The sequence below is a fragment of the Oncorhynchus gorbuscha genome, linkage group LG14 (genome assembly GCF_021184085.1).
Source record: "Oncorhynchus gorbuscha isolate QuinsamMale2020 ecotype Even-year linkage group LG14, OgorEven_v1.0, whole genome shotgun sequence".
NCBI lineage: Eukaryota > Metazoa > Chordata > Actinopteri > Salmoniformes > Salmonidae > Oncorhynchus > Oncorhynchus gorbuscha.
In genome coordinates, this window is record NC_060186.1 from 29,072,004 (window position 1) to 29,095,748 (window position 23,745).

General features: G+C 44.2%; 1 protein-coding gene across 2 annotated transcripts in view; it reads right to left on the bottom strand.

The window, feature by feature from the left end:
• The window catches only part of LOC123994755 (integrin alpha-X-like), a 64,778-nt gene extending 42,884 nt beyond the window's left edge, over positions 1–21,894 (bottom strand). For both annotated transcript variants that reach the window (XM_046297716.1, XM_046297715.1), the window contains exons 1-14: positions 21,772–21,894; positions 21,459–21,591; positions 15,988–16,082; positions 15,560–15,615; positions 15,051–15,165; positions 14,715–14,845; positions 14,272–14,417; positions 13,650–13,803; positions 13,257–13,389; positions 12,930–13,003; positions 12,543–12,672; positions 5,188–5,336; positions 4,871–5,020; positions 1,311–1,511 (exon numbers count right to left, since the gene is read on the bottom strand). In XM_046297716.1, the coding sequence (XP_046153672.1) occupies positions 1,311–1,511; positions 4,871–5,020; positions 5,188–5,336; positions 12,543–12,672; positions 12,930–13,003; positions 13,257–13,389; positions 13,650–13,803; positions 14,272–14,417; positions 14,715–14,845; positions 15,051–15,165; positions 15,560–15,615; positions 15,988–16,082; positions 21,459–21,591; positions 21,772–21,826 (1,722 nt within the window). In that variant the 5' untranslated portion in view covers positions 21,827–21,894. The remainder of the gene's footprint in view (positions 1–1,310; positions 1,512–4,870; positions 5,021–5,187; positions 5,337–12,542; positions 12,673–12,929; positions 13,004–13,256; positions 13,390–13,649; positions 13,804–14,271; positions 14,418–14,714; positions 14,846–15,050; positions 15,166–15,559; positions 15,616–15,987; positions 16,083–21,458; positions 21,592–21,771) is intronic.
• Between the last annotated feature and the right edge of the window lie 1,851 nt (positions 21,895–23,745).

A 23,745-nucleotide genomic window follows, 5' to 3' on the forward strand; every position in this document is an offset into this window, starting at 1 on the left:
AGCCAAGTTAACAAACATATTACCGACCATTTCAAATCCCACCGTACCTTCTCCGCTATGCAATCTGGTTTCAGAGCTGGTCATGGATGCACCTCAGCCACGTTCAAGTTCCTAAACGACATAACCGCCATTGATAAGAGACACAGCCGTATTCTTCGACCTGGCCAAGGCTTTCGACTCTGTCAATCACCACATTCTTATTGGCAGACTCGACAGCCTTGGTTTCTCAAATTATTGCCTCGCCTGGTTTACCAACTCCTTCTCTGATAGAGTTCAGTGTGTCAAATCGGAGGGCCTGTTGTCGGGACCTCTGGCAGTCTTTATGGGGGTGCCATAGGGTTCAATCCTTGGGCTCACTCTTCTCTGTAGACATCAATGATGTTGCTCTTGCTGCTGGTGATTCTCTGGTACACCTATACGCAGACGACACCATTCTGTATACTTCTGGCCCCTCTTTGGACACTGTGTTAACTAACCTCCAGACGAGATTCAATGCCATACAACTCTCCTTCCGTGGCCTCCAACTACTCTTAAATACTTATTTTCCACCATCATTTGCAAATATATTCATAAAAAATCCTACAATGTGATTTTCTGGATTTTTTTCTCATTTTGTCTGTCATAGTTGAAGTGTACCTATGATGAAAATTACAGGCCTCATCTTTTTAAGTGGGAGATCTTGCACAATTGCTGGCTGACTAAATACTTTTTTGCCCCACTGTATACAGCACAGTCGGTTGGTGGCACCTTAATTGGGGAGGATAGGCTCGTGGTAATGGCTGGAGTGGAATGGTATCAAATACAACATGGTTTCCTTGTATTTTATTACCATATGTAGACTCAAAGTGATCTTTTTTTAAATTGAACTATGCAGGCCAGTTAAGAACAAATTCTTATTTTCAATGATGGCCTAGGAACAGTGGGTTAACTGCCTTGTTCAGGGGCAGAATGACAGATATTTACCTTGTTAGCTTGGGGATTCGATCTTGCAACCTTTCGGTTACTAGTCCAACGCTCTAACCACTAGGATACCTGCCGCCTCAATCAATTAGTGACCTATAGTGGTTGCAATTGAGATCAGCTGTGCAGGTGATTTTAGAGTGCATTGCTGGTATAACGAGAGATCAGCTGGTGATAACCTAGTGGCCATCGATGGTTGCAATTGTCTCTATGTGTTATGGGGGATGCAGTGCTTAGAACAGAATAAAAGTCAGGTTGAGACAAAAAACCATTTACAAAATACATACAAGCTTTCAGCTTATTTCAGAATATTTAGACAGAAACAAGAGGGCTGTCTATTTAGTACTGACCTGACTGTATTTGGCCTGGACGCCCCAAGGGCATCCCAGGAAGATGTAAACACTCCCATGTCCTCTGTCCTCCAGTGGGGCTCCTACAGCCAGCTCCGGAAACCCGTCCCCATTCAGGTCTGGACAGGGGGACAGAGATGTCCCAAACTGACCATGGACGTTCCCCTGGACTCCACGCAGGGTAAGGGAGCAGTTGGGTGCCTAGAATGGAATCAAATCGAATTCAGGTAGGCATCCACACACCAGCAAACGAAGGAGGTAGGATGGGTGATCAATAACTGTAATCCAGTGATACGGCTTACACAAAAATGGCCCAAATTGATTGAATTGGCAGCAGTAGGGTGGCTGAGCGGGTATAAAACAATTTGATACAGTTTCTCGTAGTTTAACTATGACCAAAAAACTGATATACAGTGCATTCAGAAAGTATTGACTTTTCCCACATTTTGTTACGTTACAGCCTTATTCTAAAATATATATATTTTTCTAAATTCCCTCATCAATCTACACACAATACCCCTAATGACAAAACTAAAATCGTTTTTTTAGAAATCTAGGCAGATTTATACAAAAAAAAGCGGAAATATCACATTTACATAAGTATTTAAAGACCCTTTACCGAGTACTTCGTTGAAGCACCTTTTGGCAGCGATGACAGCTTCGAGTCTTCTTGGGTATAACGCTACAAGCTTGGATTTGATGGGGAGCACCGCTACACAGCTATTTTCAGGTCTGTCCAGAGATGTTTGATCGGGTTCAAGTCTAGCTGGGCCACTCAAGGAAATTCAAAGACTTCTCTCGAAGCCAGTCCTGATTTGTCTCCTCACCACGCGCTCTCACCACTGGTGTCCCCCAGGGCTCTGTTCTAGGCCCTCTCCTATTCTCGCTATACACCAAGTCACTTGGCTCTGTCATAACCTCACATGGTCTCTCCGATCATTGCTATGCAGACGACACGCAACTAATCTTCTCCTTTCGCCCTTCTGATGACCAGGTGGCGAATCGCATCTCTGCATGTCTGGCAGACATATCAGTGTGGATGACGGATCACCACCTCAAGCTGAACCTCGGCAAGACGGAGCTGCTCTTCCTCCCGGGGAAGGACTGCCCGTTCCATGATCTCGCCATCACGGTTGACAACTCCATTGTGTCCTCCTCCCAGAGCGCTAAGAACCTTGGTGTGATCCTGGACAACACCCTGTCGTTCTCAACCAACATCAAGGCGGTGGCCCGTTCCTGTTGGTTCATGCTCTACAACATCCGCAGAGTACGACCCTGCCTCACAAAGGAAGCGGCGCAGGTCCTAATCCAGGCACTTGTCATCTCCCGTCTGGATTACTGCAACTCGCTGTTGGCTGGGCTCCCTGCCTGTGCCATTAAACCCCTTCAACTCATCCAGAACACCGCAGCCCGTCTGGTGTTCAACCTTCCCAAGTTCTCTCACGTCACCCCGCTCCTCCGTTCTCTCCACTGGCTTCCAGTTGAAGCTCGCATCCGCTACAAGACCATGGTGCTTGCCTACGGAGCTGTGAGGGGAACGGCACCTCAGTACCTCCAGGCTCTGATCAGGCCCTACACCCAAACAAGGGCACTGCGTTCATCCACCTCTGGCCTGCTCGCCTCCCTACCACTGAGGAAGTACAGCTCCCGCTCAGCCCAGTCAAAACTGTTCGCTGCTCTGGCCCCCCAATGGTGGAACAAACTCCCTCACGACGCCAGGACAGCGGAGTCAATCACCACCTTCCGGAGACACCTGAAACCCCACCTCTTTAAGGAATACCTAGGATAGGATAAGTATTCCCCCCTTTAAGATTTAGATGCACTATTGTAAAGTGACTGTTCCACTGGATGTCATAAGGTGAATGCACCAATTTGTAAGTCGCTCTGGATAAGAGCGTCTGCTAAATGACTTAAATGTAAATGTAATATCTAAGCTGTGTGCTTAGGGCCGTTGTCCTGTTGGAAGGTGAACCTTCTGAGGTCGTGAGCACTCTGAAACAGGTTTTCATCAAGGATCTCTCTGTACTTTGCTCCGTTCATCTTTCTCTCGATCGTGACTAGTCAGCACTTTGTGAAGTGCGGCAGAGATGATTGTCCTTCAGAAGGTTCTCCCATCTCCACAAAGGAACTCGGTCAATGACCATCGGGTTCTTGGTCACCTCCCTGACCAAGTCCCTTCTCCCCCTGATTTGCTCAGTTTGGCCAGGCAGCCAGCTCTAGGAAGTGTCTTCGTGGTTCTAAACTTTTTTTCCATTTAAGAATGATGGGAGGCCACTGTGTTCTTGGGGACCTTCAATGCTGCAGAAACATTTTGGTACCCATCCCCTGGTCTGTGCCTCGACACAATCCTCTCAGAGCTCTACGGGAAATTCCTTCAACATCCTGGCTTGGATTTTGCTCTGACATGCACTGTCAACTGTGGGTCCTTTTTATATAGACAGGTGTGTACCTTTCCAAATCATGTCCAATCAATTCAATTTACCATAGGTGGACTCCAAGTTGTAGAAACATCAAGGATGATCAATGGAAACAGGATGCACCTGAGCTCAATTTCGAGTCTCACAGCAAAGGTTCTGTTTTTTAGGCTGTAACGTTTTGTGGCAAAGAAGGGGGGTCGAGTGATAAGTGGCAGATATGTGAGAGCAGAACGAATAAACGGGCTCTGCCCGATCACTAAAATGGTCGCCCCTGTCAGAACTACAGATCACAAAATGGCCGACCGCCAAAACTACAAGTCCCAGAAGCAAGGGGAACCCTCAGATGGTGGAGCCGACCCACAGATAAAGGGTCAAGAAAAACCAGGAGGAAAGAGAGAGAGTGCTGGAAGGATCTATGAACAATAAAGAAAGAGACTATAGAGATTGGCTGGATTTACCGTGTATGAGCTGGATTGTTTTGGATTTACCTGTTGGCCTTTGGACCTACCGAGAACCCGATTCGTGTACCGAACCCTGCTATCCTTAACCTCGCCTACGGCCTGGGTGGACCAGGACGGAGAAACAAACACACAGGTACTGTCCTGTTTGAAAGAACTCTCATTCTTGGGTGATTTGGTGACAGTTTACCACTTAGTTTGTGACAAACGCTCCTAACCTTGAAGAGGTTTGCCACAGTTTTAAAAAAATGGAAAAAAGTGAAAGGGTACTTTCTGAATACTTTCCGATTGCACTGTATCTTCAAGTATTTCATGCGTGCATGAAGCAACAATTACACATGTGCCATGCACACACATGTACACACACAGGAAGCAGTAACGGCAATTGTGGAATGTGGTCTGCGTCAGTTTGAAATTTGTGTCTGAAATTCTGTAGTATTTGACTCTTGTCAGCTGTATATAAACACAGCAGTGTTGGTTGGAGTCATTCAGACGAAAGTAGTCAACTTGAATCAACCAGTTATGAATTGATAATGCACATTTTCAGTTTATGAATTATTTCAATTAATCTACTACTGAATTGGTTGGTTTAGTATGATATTGACCGAAACATAGATATGCAATACAGTGTTCTATTTAATTCCGCCCTTCATGTATGTATGGGGTGTTATGTAGCCACTCTTACTCCAGTCTCCAGGGTACAGACGTGGACCTCTCCCCCAACACCCTGGGCGTGATACCAAGGAGCCCCAACAACCAGCAGCTCAGCACGGCCCTCCCCTGGCCCAGCATGGCTCTCTAACACACACAGTTCTGCCCCGAAGTAGGAACCAAGCTAGGGAGAGAGAGAGAAAAGAGAGAAACAGTGGAAGGAAACATTATTAGGTAAAGAGCAACATGGCAATGACAACTTTGCATTCTGGTTGCCTTCTCAGTGTCTTCTGATTTCCCCATAGGCTCTGGTGAATAGGGCATAGGGTGCCTCTCTGCCCTCTTTCTCACCTGAGACCCAAGTATCCTGTGGGTGACAGTCCACTCCTGTTGGAGAGGATCCCTCTGGAAGACCAGGACCAGCCCAGTGTGGTTGAACCTGGGAGCTCCAGCAAAATATATACTGCCATTCACTGTCTCTGCCACTGCCACTGAATAGCCTGTACAGACACATGCAGCATTTGAGTTCAAGTTTTAAAAGTTTATTTGCCATTTGCAGGTATTTAAAGTAATGCCATCGGAAAGTGTTCAAAACCCCTGACTTTTCCCACACTTTGTTACATTACACCCTTATTCTAAAATGGATTTAATAACTTTTTCCTCAATCAATACACACAATACCCCATAATGATGAAGTGAAAACAGGTTTTTAGAAATGTTTGCAAATGTATAACAAATTTAAAACAGAAAAAGAAATACTCAGACCCTTTGCTGTGAGACTCAAAAATGAGCTCAGGTGCATCCTGTTTCCATTGATCATCCTTGAGATGTTTCTACAACTTGATTGGAGTCCACCTGTGATAAATTTAATTGATTGGACATGATTTGGAAAGGCACACACCTGTCTATATAAGGTCTGACCGTTGACAGTGCATGTCAGAGCAAAAACCAAGCCAGGAGGTTGAAGGAATTGTCCGTAGAGCTCAGAGACAACATTGTGTCAAGACACAGATCTGGGGAAGTGTACCAATGAATGTCTGTAGCATTGAAGGTCCCCAAGAACACAGTGGCCTCCATCATTCTTAAATTAAACAAGTTTAGAACCATCAAGACTCTTCCTAGAGCTGGCCACCTAGCCAGTAATCGGGGGAGAAGGGCCTTGGTCATTGAGGTGACCAAGAACCAAATGGTCAAAGACAGAGCTCTAGAGTTCCTCTGTGGAGATGGGACAACCTTCCAGAAAGACAACCATCTCTGCAGCACTCCACCAATCAGGCCTTTTTGGTAGAGTGGCCAGACGGAAGCCACTCCTTAGTAAAAGGCACATGACAGCCCGCTTGGAATATGACAAAAGTCACCTAAAAGACTCAGACCATGAGAAACAAGATTCTCGTCTGATGAAACCAAGATGGAACTCTTTGGCCTGAATGGCAAGTGTCACGCCTGGAGGAAACCTGGCACCATCCCTACGGTGAAGCATGGTGGTGGCAGCATCATGCTGTGGGGATTGTTCTTCAGCGGCAGGGACTTGACAACTAGTCAGGATCGAGGCAAAAATGAATGGAGCAAAGTACAGAGAGATCCTTGATGAAAACCTGCTCCAGAGCGCTCAGGATGGCAAAGTGAACCTTTACCCCAGTCTAACAGGAGAACGACCCGAAGCACACAGCCAAGACAACGCATTAGTGGCTTCGGGACAAGTCTCTGAATGTCCTTAAGTGGCCCAGCCAGAGCCCGGACATCAACCCGATAGAACATCTCTGGAGAGATCTGATAATAGCTGTGAAGCAACGCTCCCCATCCAACCTGACAAATCTACAGAGTGGAATTGGAGAAACTCCCCAAATACAGGTGTGCCAACCTTGCAGCGTCATTCCCAATTAGACTCTATGCTGTAATCGCTACCAAAGGTGCTTCAACAAAGTACTGTGAAAAAGGTCTGAATACTTATGTAAATGGAAGTTTTATATTTTTAATACATTAGAAAAAAAGTCATTATGGGGTCTTGTGTGTAGACGGATGGGGGGAAATGATTTAATCCATTTTAGAATAAGGCTGAAATTTAACAAAATGTGGAAAATTCAAGGGGTCTTAATACTTCCTGAATGCACCGTACATTTTCATTCTTTGTTGGAGCTCCCTCACGTAAGACAGTACATACACACAGACAGTAAATGATCAGAAAAATCAATCAGAAAACAAAAACAGTTCAGTTATATGTGCTAAAAGTATGATAAACAGCTCAGGTTGCATGGTTTATCGCACTGGGATATAAGCTGTTCTTGAAACTGGTTGTGGAAGTTTTGATGCACTTGTACCTCTGCCCAGTTGGTAACTGATAAAATGGCGCCGAAGAGGATGGCTGACATTTTACATGCCTGTAATCAATTGTGCTATTTCCTTTGTTTTGTTGCTTTGTTTGTAAAAAAAATTGTAAAACTTATTGTGTACATAATGTTGCTGCTACCGTCTCTTATGACCCAAAATAACTTCTGGACATCAAAACTGGGATCACTCACCACGGACTGGAAGTAGCTATTTCCTTTAACGAGTCTGACGAGAAAGATATTCTACTCTCCCGAGAACAGGCCCAGATCCCTGTCATTTGCGTGAAGAAAAGACGGAGGAAAAGACTACGAAGATCAGGCTGCCTTTTGAGAATCCGTAGGCGAGTGAGTAAACACCCATTTCCATCAATTCTACTTGCTAACATGCAATCATTGGACATTTTGTTTAGGCGCCTTACGATTATCCTAACAACGGAACATTAAGAACTGTAATATCCTCTGTTTCACAGAGTCGTGGCTGAACGACACGGACAATATAGAGCTGGAGGGATTTTCAATGCACCGGCAGAACAGAGAAGCGACGTCTGGTAAGATGAGCGGTAGGGGTGTGTGTCTTTTGTCAATAACAGCTCGTGCACAATGTCTAATATTAAATAAATCTTGAGGTATTGCTCGCCTGAGGTAGAGTACCTTATGATAAGCTGTTGACCACCCTATCTACCAAGAGAGTTCTCATCTATATTATTCGTAGCCGTCTATTTACCACCACAGACCAATGCTGGCCGCACTAAACCAACTCTAAGGCCATAAGAAAACGTGAAAATACTCACCCAGAAGCAGTGCTCCTAGTGGCCAGGGACTTTAATGCAGGAAAACTTAAATCAGTTTTAACAAATTTCTACCAGCATTACACATGCAACCAGAGGGGGAAAAAACTCTAGACCACCTTTTCTCCACACACACAGATGCATACAAAGCCCTCCCCCACCTTCCATTTGGCAAATCTATCCATAATTATATCCTCCTGATTCCAAGCAAAAACTAAAGCAGGATGCACCAGTGACTCGGTCAATACGAAAGTGGTCAGATGGCACGGATGCTACACTACAGGACTGTTTTGCTAGCACAGACTGGAATATGTTCCGGGATTCATAATAATAATATAATATATTATTATTATAATATATATGCCATTTAGCAGACGCTTTTATCCAAAGCGACTTACAGTCATGTGTGCATACATTCTACGATAACAACATTAGACCATTAGACCATAACAACATTAGACCATAACAACATTAGACCATTAGACCATAACAGCATTAGACCATTAGATCATAACAACATTAGATCATAACAACATTAGACCATTAGACCATAACAACATTAGACCATAACAACATTAGACCATAACAACATTAGACCATTAGATCATAACAACATTAGACCATTAGACCATAACAACATTAGACAATTAGATCATAACAACATTAGATCGTAACAACATTAGATCATAACAGCATTAGACCATTAGATCATAACAGCATTAGACCATTAGACCATAACAACATTAGACCATAACAACATTAGACCATAACAACATTAGACCATAACAACATTAGACCATAACAACATTAGACCATAACAACATTAGATCATAACAACATTAGACCATTAGACCATAACAACATTAGATCATAACAACATTAGACCATAACAACATTAGACCATAACAACATTAGACCATAACAACATTAGACCATTAGACCATAACACCATTAGACCATTAGACCATAACACCATTAGACCATTAGACCATAACAACATTAGACCATTAGATCATAACAACATTAGACCATAACAACATTAGACCATTAGACCATAACAACATTAGAACATAACAACATTAGACCATAACAACATTAGACCATTAGACCATAACAACATTAGACCATTAGACCATAACAACATTAGACCATTAGACCATAACAACATTAGACCATTAGACCATAACAACATTAGACCATTAGATCATAACAACATTAGACCATAACAACATTAGACCATTAGACCATAACAACATTAGACCAATTAGATTCATCCAATGGCATTGAGGAGTATAACATCCTCGGTCATTGGCTTCATCAATAATTGCATTGACGACATCGTCCCCACAGTGACCGTACGTACATATCCCAACCAGAAGCCATGGATTACAGGCAACATCCACATCGAGCTAAAGGCTAGAGCTTCCGCTTTCAAGGATCGGACGCTGATAATCCGGACGGCGATAAGAAATCCCGCTATGCCCTCAGATGAACCATCAAACAAGCAAAGCGTCAATAGTTCGTTGGTTGTGGCAGGGCTCAAACTATTATGGACTACAAAGGGAAACCCAGACGCGAGCTGCCCAGTGACGTGAACTTAATGCTACCAGACGAGCTAAATTTTATGCTCGCTTTGAGGCAAGCAACACTGAAGCATGCATGACAGCACCAGCTGTTCGATTGACTGTGTGATAACGCTTTCAATAGCCAATGTGAACAAGACCTTTAAACAGGTCAACATTCACAAAGCCGCGGGGCCAGATGGATTCCCAGGATGTGTACTCAAAGCATTCTGCGGACCAACTGGCAAGTGCCTTCACTGACATTTTCAACCTCACCCTGACTGAGTCTAATACCTACATGTTTCAAACAGACCACCATAGTCCATGTGCGAAGGAAGCGAAGGTAACCTGCCCAAATGACTACCAACCCGTAGCACTCAGGTCGGTAGCCATGAAGTGCTTTGAAGGGCTTGTCATGGCTCACATCAACAGCATCCTCCCAGATACCCTAGACCCTCTCCAATTCGCATACCGCCCCAACAGATGACGCAATCTCAATTTCACTCCACACTGCCCTTACCCACCCAGACAAAAGGAACACGTATGTGAGAATGCTGTTCATTGACTACAGCTCAGTGTTCAACACCATAGTGCCCACAAAGCTTGGACGAGATGGTTAAAACAGTCTCCCAGCTCCACGTCATATTGGACGAGATGGTTAAAACAGTCCCCCAGCTCCCCGTCATATTGGACGAGATGGTTAAAACAGTCCCCCAGCTCCCCGTCATATTGGACGAGATGGTTAAAACAGTCCCCCAGCTCCCCGTCATATTGGACGAGATGGTTAAAACAGTCCCCCAGCTCCCCGTCATATTGGACGAGATGGTTAAAACAGTCCCCCAGCTCCCCGTCATATTGGACGAGATGGTTAAAACAGTCCCCCAGCTCCCCGTCATATTGGACGAGATGGTTAAAACAGTCCCCCAGCTCCCCGTCATATTGGACGAGATGGTTAAAACAGTCCCCCAGCTCCCCGTCATATTGGACGAGATGGTTAAAACAGTCCCCCAGCTCCCCGTCATATTGGACGAGATGACGAGATGGTTAAAACAGTCCCCCAGCTCCCCGTCATATTGGACGAGATGGCTTTCCCCCTTCTGATGACCAGGTGGCGAATCGCATCTCTGCATGTCTGGCAGACATATCAGTGTGGATGACGGATCACCACCTCAAGCTGAACTTCGGCAAGACGGAGCTGCTCTTCCTCCCGGGGAAGGACTGCCCGTTCCATGATCTCGCCATCATGGTTGACAACTCCATTGTGTCCTCCTCCCAGAGCGCTAAGAACCTTGGCGTGATCCTGGACAATACCCTGTCGTTCTCAACTAACATCAAGGCGGTGGCCCGTTCCTGTAGGTTCATGCTCTACAACATCCGCAGAGTACGACCCTGCCTCACACAGGAAGCGGCGCAGGTCCTAATCCAGGCACTTGTCATCTCCCGTCTGGATTACTGCAACTCGCTGTTGGCTGGGCTCCCTGCCTGTGCCATTAAACCCCTACAACTCATCCAGAATGCCGCAGCCCGTCTAGTATTCAACCTTCCCAAGTTCTCTCACGTCACCCCGCTCCTCCGCTCTCTCCACTGGCTTCCAGTTGAAGCTCGCATCCGCTACAAGACCATGGTGCTTGCCTACGGAGCTGTGAGGGGAACGGCACCTCAGTACCTCCAGGCTCTGATCAGGCCCTACACCCAAATAAGGGCACTGCGTTCATCCACCTCTGGCCTGCTCGCCTCCCTACCACTGAGGAAGTACAGTTCCCGCTCAGCCCAGTCAAAACTGTTCGCTGCTCTGGCTCCCCAATGGTGGAACAAACTCCCTCACGACGCCAGGACAGCGGAGTCAATCACCACCTTCCGGAGACACCTGAAACCCCACCTCTTTAAGGAATACCTAGGATAGGATAAAGTAATCCTTCTCACCCCACCCCCCTTAAAATATTTAGATGCACTATTGTAAAGTGGCTGTTCCACTGGATGTCATAAGGTAAATGCACCAATTTGTAAGTCGCTCTGGATAAGAGCGTCTGCTAAATGACTTAAATGTAAATGTAATGTTAAAACAGTCCCCCAGCTCCCCGTCATATTGGACGAGATGGTTAAAACCGTCCCCCAGCTCCACGTCATATTGGACGAGATGGTTAAACCAGTCCCCCAGCCCCACGTCATCTTGGACGAGATGGTTAAAACAGTCCCCCAGCTTCTTGAAATCCATAATCATTTTCTTTGCATTTAGCTCAAGGTTGTTTCACTACACCACGCTGTTAGACACTTCTTGTCTATATGCTGTTTCGTCACTGCTCGTGATAAGCCCTATGATGGAAATATCATCTGCAAACTTTCTGATCTGATTGCTGTCACTTTGGGCAACACAATCAGAGGTGAGTAAAGAGTACATCAGAGTACATCAGAGTACAGTAGAGCACTGTGCCCACGCATCTGTGAACAGTTACAATAGGCACCACATAAACAGGCTATCATTCCATAATCTCCACTGACAGAGCTATTCACAAACCATCCAGAACCAACACTGATCAGAACATGAAAAAAGTGCCTATGGAAATAGTGGTACAAATTACAGTTTCATAAAAACAAATGTCTCTGTCCCACACCAACACAAACTTGAGATGAGTTATGAGCAATAATTTTGAGTGGTGATACATTAGTAGGTTCTCTATCTGGTGTCAGTTTCTAAAAATATCCAGTATATCTGTATAATAAGTTGCTGAAATATGTCATATTTGTAGTGAATGATACCTCATGTCTCCTCACCACATGCTTCTCCTTCTCCTTACACTGCACTTTTGCTCAGTAGTGGTGGGAGATTGTATACATACAGTACATAGTTCTGTGGGCATAGTTCTGCATGTCTTTTTGACAATAAAGGCATACACTCCTCTCACGATTATCTGTTGTCTAAGTGGCGGTATTATGTAGACTTGATAAAATTGGTGATATTGGTATACTGTATTTGGTGATGTCTTTGTAAAAGCTTGAGTAGTGTATTTCCCTTAGTCCTTCATTCTCACCCAGATAGGAGTTCTGCATGTCAGTCTCCAGTGCAGAGGCATTGATGAACGTGGCATTCACCCCTCTGGCTGCCTCCACAATGCCCCCAGACCATGAGTATGACCCTACTGCCCCAAACAGAGACACACCCTTCACAGGAGAGAGAAAAGTACTTCATGTGTTACTTTACTTGACCATATATTACTTTTAAACTGTAATGTGATATAAATATTTCATGGAAGTAAGTACAAATGCTCTTTTAAGGAGGAACTCTCCAGACCCTGCCGAAAGGGGAAGCATTACATTGGTTAAACATGACGTTAACATTGAAAGGATATTCTGGAATAATCAATAACAATAATATTGCCCTTCAGTAGACACTTTCTAGACAGAGATCAGTCACTAACCCCAGAGAGAGTGGTACTAAAGCCTCCCTGGGACAGTTCCTGTTCAAATGAACTGGAGTTGGTGGAGTTAGTTCCTGAACATGCAAACAAAGAGAATAATCAACAAACCAACATACCAGTTTCCTAGACACAAAGCATTTTCAAATTGTGATTATCCGCGGTTCTATTTCCACTGTTAGAATTCACATATTACAAACTTCCAAATTAGGTGTACATGTAAAAGGGACACATTCCTTATCCAATGTTTAAATTAAGATATAGTAACTACTGTAGTTATCATTTCAATGGATAGGTTGTGTTTAAAAAGAAATCCCAATCCTTTTGTACCTTCAATTGCAAAGATCTTCTCCCTAAGCTCATTCTGAATGGATTTCAGAGCATCAAAACTGTTGGTCTCAAATACAAAGTTTGGGAAAGACGCAATCTGCTCAAGCTCTTGTCTAGAGAATTGCTTCCCAACCTGGGACGGGGAAGGGAGAGAGAGCAAAAAAGAGAGATGGCACTTAAAATTAAGAGCAATCTAACACTTAACAGCCATATCATCTTAACAGAAGTGCCAGAGACAAATCCTAGAATAAAGAGAGATCAGCGGAACACCGTATTCGCAACACAGTGCATTACTTTTGACCCTATGGGCTCTAGTCAAAAGTAGTGCACTATATAGGGAATAGGGTGACATTTTGTATGTAGCTCATAAGTAAAAGGTTTATATGAAATCACCCCAATGGCAAATCTGATGACGTGCTTCATCTCGGCCAATGGTATGACAGAGTTAAAGGTCTCTTTAGGGTCGTTAGATTTGCCGTCTGTTATCACAACCAACAGCTTCCTGGAATGTTTCCTCATCCCCCGTTCTTCTGTCATCATCTCTTCTCTGAGGACGGGGACAGAACAGGACAGAGTAGAGACAGTGTAGAAGAGGGAGGGGAGTGAGATGGGGACTTTTAGAGTACTTTAGCGTAGACTGATTCAATTAGTGACCATCCTGGCAATCGTGAGCGGCACAAATATAAAAAGCCTGTCTCAAAGAGGCCAGTTAGACATTACTCTGCTTTTGTGCTGGTAGTGTCTCCCTGTTGCAACTTGCAATAAACCGGATTGATTATTGATTGACTTTCCCAACGACTGCTCCCCCTTTTGGTAGGACGTTACTGTAAATAAGAATGTGTTCTTAATTGACTTGCCTAGTTGAATTTAAGGATAAATACAAATGGGATAATACAGTTTTATTAATCGTTCATATGATGGGGTGTATGACAATCACAGAACATAGCGGATGGCTGATGGGGTGTATGTCACTCACAGAACATAGCGGATGGCTGATGGGGTGTATGTCACTCACAGAACATAGCGGATGGCTGATGGGGTGTATGTCGCCTCCTGGAAATGGTCCACGGATCGCATCAGGTTGTCAGGGTTAGGGTCAGACACAAAGTCCTCAAAGTGGAAGACAGCATTGGTGTCTGTCGAATACTGAGCAACTGCCACCTGGGAGGAGTGGACACACAATTATGGTTCCCATTGAGACCAATGTCCAAAGAGTCCATACTAGCATACTATTTAGAACAAAGCTAGTGTATTGGCCATGCATTCTACTATAAATGGCCATACTAGTGTGGATATTGGAACAGAGTCAATAGATACCAATAAGAAAGAGGGTGGTATTTTAAGGAAGAACTCTCCAGACCCTGCCGAAAGGGGAAGCATTACATTGGTTAAACATGAGCGGTAGTTCTGCGTGACAGAGTGGACAGAGATGGGCACAGAGAAGGCCCATACACCCACCTGTGCACGGGGGGCAGTGAACATCCGAATAATGTTCTTGATGAAGTCGATCATGGTGACAAAGTCTCTGGTTATGATACTCTGAGATCCGTCAAACAGAATCACTGCATCCAAGCCAAACTCACGGCACTCTGCAGCACAGAACTGATTGATTGATTGGTTGGTTGATAGATTGGATACATAAAGCACTATCACAGAAAGAAACATCTTGTCCTGTGTAATGCAAACATGTTAGTTTTTGATGTCAGTTACAGTTATCTCACAACCTGAAGTAGACATTGATCATTTACTCAATTGAATACAGACCACGTCATCCTCTAAAACAAATAGTATAACCTTGAAAGGCAGGCTTCAGTGTTTGCGAGACCGTAAGCTGTGGCCCCAGCTCAACACAAAGTCCTTGGAGGTAGTTTAGAGTATCACAGCTATGGATCTGACGTGGTCCACACACCTAGCTCAGCGAAATGGAGAAAGAGAGAGGAGACTTTACAACAATGTCCTCTCAGGAATGGCTGAACTCAAACAAAGAATACATAGAGATCAGTGGAAGCAACCACATGGTGAATCGAGTGAGTGAATTAGCATTACTCAGTTCATGTGTCAGGTCATAGGTCATAGCTCACAATGTATCTGAGTCAGGTCATACTGTGGGTCACAATGTATTGACTGGAAATGGCACAAGAGGGTAAGCACATAGCACAGGATGTTTGTGAAGAGCAGCTAGTTCCTGATTATAATTGCAGAGGGGAAGGGAAATTGAAAGGGCCCATTTTTTAAAGCCCAAATTCAAAAGGTCAGAAATGAAATAGTGCTCCGGCTCAGTGAGTCAAGGATGAGCAACTCACCATAGCTCTGTCAGCATTACAAGCTAGTGACAATCCTACTGAAACTCCTGGCTCCACTAAAATGAAACAAAATAAGTGAATATAGACGGATTTAACATACGAACATAAAAAAAAGTATCAAAAATAATTTTGCACCAATTTGTCAATACAAGCCTACGAAAAGCTGAACCTCAGCTTGACATAAAACATTCCCACAAATCATGCATGAGGCAAAATGACAACACACAACACAAAATGACAACACACACACACTCCCACAAGATGTGAGACTAACCAGTGAAGCAATTGTGTGAAAAGAGGAAATGTATACAGGACTTGAGAATTACTATAACTGAACAAAAACACAACCGCAAAGCTTTATAGAGAGAGAGAGAGAACTCTGATTCTTAGGGGCCACACAAACTGGTTATAGTGCACATGCATCTTACCTTGTACAGGTAGAGCTTTACAAGTGCCACTGTCGTAAGAACATCTGTAAACCACTCCTGTCCCATTGTCTTGAAAAGGAGCGGTGACCAACACACTACAGAGAGGCGAGAGGATGGAGAGAAGAGGAGAAACACAGAAGGGATGCAGAGAGAGGAGAGGTTAATTGGTTATGTTTTAAATGCTCATGAAAGTGTGTTATGTGTAACATTTCCTGTTTTCAAAATATACTCCGCCTCCGTGGTCTCATAGATTGTCTGGATTGTAGGATTTTAGAGCATAAATTATAACAGCACAAAGTAAATGTGCGTCTGTTAAGTCAGAACTTCTGGGTCTGCTGAGCAATACACTAGCTAGAACCTTCTCATCGTGTATCTGGTAGGACAAAAAAGCATGGCCAATTTTGTTTCCCCCCATTCTGTTAGTCAGGTTCTACTGTTGGTGACAGGGCGACATGTTTTGTGGACTAAAACAGCATGAAACCAGGTGTATCACAAAGCATTATGAAATGAATTAACCAGCTACAGTCATTTTGAGAAACATTGAGAAATTGTTTGGCTGATTTTTTTATTTATTTTTTTAACCAGTTATCTACCTTTGATAAGCAGCTAGCTAGCTATGGCTCACTGGTAGCTTGCTAGTTAGTTAGCTTCCAATTTCAAGTTGTAACGGCGTTCGTCTGTTGAATGAAGAGAGTCGGACCGAAATGCAGCGTGTTGGTTACTCATGCCTTTAATGAATGAAAATGCGGTACATGAAATAACTGAATCTACATACAAAAACAACAGAACGGACCGTGAAACTAATTACAGCCTATCTGGTGACTACAACACAGAGATAGGTACAAACACCCACAAAATACAAAGCGAACTCAGGCTACCTAAATACTGTTCCCAATCCGAGACAACGAGAATCACCTGACTCCAATTGAGAACCGCCTCAGGCAGCCAAGCCTAACTAGACACACCCCTAATCATACACAATCCCAATGCTAATAAAACCCAAATACGAAACACAACATATAAACCCATGTCACACCCTGGCCTACCCAAACATATAACAAAAACACAAAATACAATGACCAAGGCGTGACACAAGTCTTTCGAAACCAGTATCTGTCTAACTGAAAAATATGAAGTTATTTCATAATGAAAGTCTTGTGACACTATGATAGCTGTCTATCCCCAGTTAGATAATGTGTTTTCACTTATTGCATCAGCATGTTTGTTTTGATCTCCCTGGTTTCCACTAGTTACCACAGCCACAATGTCAAAATTGGGTATATCGTACAAATTCCTGAAAACAAAAATGTACGTTTTGGTCTTAATTTAAGGTTAGGGTTAGGCATTAGATTAGCAGTGTTGTTAATATTAGGGTTAAGCTTAGGGTTAGGTTGAAAATCAATCACATTTGTGACCAGATTCAGGAAACTAGGCGTATGTCGCAAGTCACGACTTCACAGTAGAGCCAATTGAACTTAAAACATTTTTTTTTAAATGAAAATGCGTTTTTTTTTTGCAGAAATGCCTTGTGTGAACTTTCATGTGCCTTAATAACAAACTTGTATGCCATCTGTAAATATGAATACAATTGTTAAATTATGAGCCTTTTTGGTTAAGCCTCAGAATTTCTTTTTTTTTTAAAGAAACTTGGCAAGTCAGTTAAGAACAAATTCTTATTTTCAATGACGGCCTAGGAACAGTGGGTTAACTGCCTGTTCAGGGGCAGAACGACAGATTTCGTACCTTGTCAGCTCGGGGATTTGAACTTGCAACCTTTCGGTTACTAGTCCAATGCTCTAACCACTAGGCGACCCTGATATTTGGTTCTGTCGTCTATTGCTTGTTTAGCAACTAAGTCGACACGTGCGTAAGTATGGGGAAAAACAGACGGGGTTGGCTTAGATTGTTGAAATCCAGCCCAGTCACGGACCAGGATGTCTTGCTCCCAGGCAGACTAAATAACTTTTTTGCCCGCTTTGAGGACAATACAGTGCCACTGACACGGCCTGCAACGGAAACATGCAGTCTCTCCTTCACTGCAGCCGAGGTGAGTAAGACATTTAAACGTGTTAACCCTCGCAAGGCTGCAGGCCCAGACGGCATCCCCAGCCGCGCCCTCAGAGCATGCGCAGACCAGCTGGCCGGTGTGTTTACGGACATATTCAATCAATCCCTATACCAGTCTGCTGTTCCCACATGCTTCAAGAGGGCCACCATTGTTCCTGTTCCCAAGAAAGCTAAGGTAACTGAGCTAAACGACTACCGCCCCGTAGCACTCACTTCCGTCATCATGAAGTGCTTTGAGAGACTAGTCAAGGACCATATCACCTCCACCCTACCTGACACCCTAGACCCACTCCAATTTGCTTACCGCCCAAATAGGTCCACAGACGATGCAATCTCAACCACACTGCACACTGCCCTAACCCACCTGGACAAGAGGAATACCTATGTGAGAATGCTGTTCATCGACTACAGCTCGGCATTCAACACCATAGTACCCTCCAAGCTCGTCATCAAGCTCGAGACCCTGGGTCTCGACCCCGCCCTGTGCAACTGGGTACTGGACTTCCTGACGGGGCGCCCCCAGGTGGTGAGGGTAGGCAACAACATCTCCTCCCCGCTGATCCTCAACACGGGGGCCCCAGAAGGGTGTGTTCTGAGCCCTCTCCTGTACTCCCTGTTCACCCACGACTGCGTGGCCACGCACGCCTCCAACTCAATCATCAAGTTTGCGGACGACACAACAGTGGTAGGCTTGATTACCAACAACGACGAGACGGCCTACAGGGAGGAGGTGAGGGCCCTCGGAGTGTGGTGTCAGGAAAATAACCTCACACTCAACGTCACCAAAACTAAGGAGATGATTGTGGACTTCAGGAAACAGCAGAGGGAACACCCCCCTATCCACATCGATGGAACAGTAGTGGAGAGGGTAGCTAGTTTTAAGTTCCTCGGCATACACATCACAGACAAACTGAATTGGTCCACTCACACTGACAGCGTCGTGAAGAAGGCGCAGCAGCGCCTATTCAACCTCAGGAGGCTGAAGAAATTTGGCTTGTCACCAAAAGCACTCACAAACTTCTACAGTGCACAATCGAGAGCATCCTGGCGGGCTGTATCACCGCCTGGTACGGCAACTGCTCCGCCCTCAACCGTAAGGCTCTCCAGAGGGTAGTGAGGACTGCACAACGCATCACCGGGGGCAAACTACATGCCCTCCAGGACACCTACACCACCCGTTGTTACAGGAAGGCCATAAAGATCATCAAGGACATCAACCACCCGAACCACTGCCTGTTAACCTCGCTATCATCCAGAAGGCGAGGTCAGTACAGGTGCATCAAAGCTGGGACCGAGAGACTGAAAAACAGCTTCTATCTCAAGGCCATCAGACTGTTAAACAGCCACCACTAACATTGAGTGGCTGCTGCCAACACACTGTCATTGACACTGACCCAACTCCAGCCATTTTAATAATGGGAATTGATGGGAAATGATGTAAATATATCACTAGCCACTTTAAACAATGCTACCTTATATAATGTTACTTACCCTACATTATTAATCTCATATGCATATGTATATACTGTACTCTATATCATCGACTGCATCCTTATGTAACACATGTATCACTAGCCACTTTAACTATGCCACTTTGTTTACTTTGTCTACACACTCATCTCATATGTATATACTGTACTCGATACCATCTACTGTATGCTGCTCTGTACCATCACTCATTCATATATCCTTATGTACATGTTCCTTATCCCCTTACACTGTGTATAAGACAGTAGTTTTGGAATTGTTAGTTAGATTACTTGTTGGTTATCACTGCATTGTCGGAACTAGAAGCACAAGCATTTCGCTACACTCGCATTAACATCTGCTAACCATGTGTATGTGACAAATAAAATTTGATTTGATTTGACAACATGTAAGCTATATTTAATCTCCAATGTTTATTGAAAATATAAATACATTTGCACAATGAGCACTTGTTTCCTGTCAAATACATCTTTACAGTTGTTGGTTAGCTAGAGTTTTAGCCATATTATCATGAACATAAAATCAGTCAAAACACCTGAAAACAAGATGAAACGAGACACTTACAATTCCCCACATGGCAGTTTCTTCTCATTCTTGCTAGCAATCTGGCCATCCAGAATCACAATGACACACTGACTTCTGCCCCATTGAAGCGCCATGGGGGCTTTCAATCTTCAATAGCTCTTACAAAGTGTGCCATGACTATGCAGGGAATTTCAACCACAGATTAAACAAACAAAAAGCAGGGAGGTTTTCCAATGCCTCGTAAAGAAGAGCATCTATTTATAGATGGGTAAAAAAAGCATGGTGAAGTTATTCATTACACTTTGGATGGTGTATTAATACACCTAGTCACTACAAAGACACAGGCGTCCTTAACTCAGTTGCCGGAGAGGAAGGAAACCGCTCAGTGATTTCAACATGAGGCCAATGGTGACTTTAAAACGGTTACAGAGTTTAATGGCTGTGACAGGAGAAAACTGAGGATGGATCAACAACATTGTGATTACTCACAATAATAACCTAAATGACAGTGAAAAGGAGGAAGCCTGTACAGAATAAAAAATATTCCAAAACATGCATCCTGTTTGCAATAAGGCACTAATGTAAAACTGCAAAAAATGTGTCAGAGAAATTAACTTAGTCCTAAATACAAAGCGTTATGTTTGGGGTTAATCCAACACAGCACATCACTGAGTACCACTCTTCATATTTTAAAGCATGGTGGTGGCTGCATCATGTTATCGGTGTGCTTGTCATTGGCAAGGACTAGGGAGTTAAGGATAATAAGAAACGGAATAGAGCTAAGCACAGGCAAAACAAATCCTAGAAGAAAATGTGGGTGAGTATGCTTTTCAACAGACAGTGGGAGACAAATTCACCTTTCTACAGGACAATAACCTAAAGCACAAGGTCAAATATACACTGGAGTTGCTTTTTTTAAACTACGCAACAGTGCTTTAACTGCCTTGTTCAGGAGCAGAACAACAGATTTTTACCTTGTCAGCTCGGGGATTCATTCTAGCAACCTTTCCGTTACCAGCCCAACGCTCTAACCACTAGGCTACCTGCCACCCCAAAATTACATTGAGTGTTCCTAAGTGGCCTAGTTACAGTTTTGATTTGAAAACGGCTTGAAAACCTATGGTAATAATTGAAAATGGCTGTCTAGCAATGATCAATAACCAACCTGACAGAGCTTGTAGAATTTTTAAAATAATAATGTGCAAATATTGTAAACATTCCAGGTGTGCAAAGCTCTTAGAGACTTACTCGGAGAGACTCAGAGCTGTAGTCGCAACATGGATTCTATAACACAGTGAAATGGTCCACCCACACAGACACGTTATGATGATTAACATCCAATTGTGAGATCTGAACCCAGTGGTTTGACTGTTTAATGATTAGTAACTTGCCTGCTGCCTCCTTGCGCCGGTCCAAATTGACAGACACGATAACCGAAATGGGACCCTGCTGCCTCCGAGTCCGAGACACTTAATGTTCTGGGATAGCGAATGTCGAAGCTGAACCCCACTGTCAACGGTGCGACTGCAACAACAACACAAAATGAACAAACACATTTTAAATTATACATATTTTCTTTGTACAAAAGCGTCTACAGCAAGTCTGATAGTCAATTCATCAGGCAGGCCAGGTGAAACTCTTAACTATAACTCTACTATAAATATATTCTACTAATACAATGTAGATTTGGCTATATAACCTTACATTGCAAAAGTCCCAGTAAACACAAAAACTGGATGTGCTCCAGTTGCTTGTCCATGTCGACTGAAGTCCGCGCTACAGTCCTCGCATAGTGGTGAACGCAGAGAAGATGAGGAGAGCACCGGCTCGAAGAATATCATGTGGTGAAACCTTTCACCATAATGAAGGAGTGAGTCGGTCGGTAAATGCGCCTTTTTTTTTGACAGGGACGTTCTAAAAGGATTTACAACGGTCTGTGACCGCCACCCGGTGGTGAGAGCTGACTGGTGCAGGAGAGACTGGGGAGAGATGGGGGGGGGGGGGGGGGCGTGAGTTTGTTCTATGGAGGGGAGTGGTGCACAAAAATCAAATCAAATCAAATGTATTTGTCACATACACATGGTTAGCAGATGTTGATGATGCGAGTGTAGCAAAATGCTTGTGCTTCTAGTTCCGACAATGCAGTAATAACCAACGAGTAATCGAACCTAACAATTCCAAAACTACTACCTTATACACACAAGTGTAAAGGGATAAAGAATATGTATATAAAGATATATGAATGAGTGATGGTACAGAACGGCATAGGCAAGATGCAGTAGATGGTATCGAGTACAGTATATACATATGAGATGAGTAATGTAGGTTATGTAAACAAAGTGGCATAGTTTAAAGTGGCTAGTGATACATGTATTATCAGTATATAACATATACATATGAGAAGAGTAATGTAGGGTATGTAAACCTTATATTAAGTAGCATTGTTTAAAGTGGCTAGTGATATATTTTACATTTCCCATCAATTCCCATTATTAAAGTGGCTGGAGTTGAGTCAGTGTTTTGGCAGAAGCCCCTCGATGTTAGTGGTGGCTGTTTAACAGTCTGATGGCCTTGAGATAGAAGCTGTTTTTCAGTCTCTCGGTCCCTGCTTTGATGCACCTGTACTGACCTCGCGTTCTGGATGACAGCAGGGTGAACAGGCAGTGGCTCGGGTGGTTGTTGTCCTTGATGATCTTTATGGCCTTCCTCTGACATCGGGTGGTGTAGGTGTCCTGGAGGGCAGGTAGTTTGCCCCCAGTGATGCGTTATGCAGACCTCACTACCCTCTGGAGAGCTTTACGGTTGTGGGTGGAGCAGTTGCCATATCAGGCGGTGATACAGCCGGACAGGATGCTCTCCATTGTGCATCTGTAGAAGTTTGTGAGTGCTTTTTTCAGCCTCCTGAGGTTGAAGAGGCGCTGCTGCGCCTTCTTCACAACGCTGTCTGTGTGGGTGGACCATTTCAGTTTGTCCGTGATGTGTACGCCGAGGAACTTACCTTACTACCCTCTCCACTACTGTTCCATCGATGTGGATAGGGGTTGCTCCCTCTGCTGTTTCCTGAAGTCCACAATCATCTCCTTTGTTTTGTTGACATTGAGTGTGAGGTTATTTTCCTGTCACCACACTCCTCCTCCCGGTAGGCCGTCTTGTCGTTGTTGGTAATCAAGTCTACCACTGTAGTGTCGTCCGCAAACTTGATGATTGAGTTGGAGGCGTGCATGGCCACGCAGTCGTGGGTGAACAGGGAGTACAGGAGAGGGCTCAGAATGCACCCCTGTGGGGCCCCAGTGTTGAGGATCATGCAGGGTGGAGATGTTGTTACCTACCCAGGGTCTCGAGCTTGATGACGAGTTTGGAGGGTACTATGGTGTTAAATGCTGAGCTGTAGTCGATGAACAGCAATTCTCACATAGGCATTCCTCTTGTCCAGATGGGTTAGGGCAGTGTGCAGTGTGGTTGAGATTGCGTCGTCTGTGGACCTATTTGGGCGGTAAGCAAATTGGAGTGGGTCTAGGGTGTCAGGTAGGGTGGAGGTGATATGGTCCTTGACTAGTCTCTCAAAGCACTTCATGATGACGGAAGTGAGTGCTACGGGGCAGTAGTCGTTTAGCTCCGTTACCTTAGCTTTCTTGGGAACAGGGACAATGGTGGCCCTCTTGAAGCATGTGGGAACAG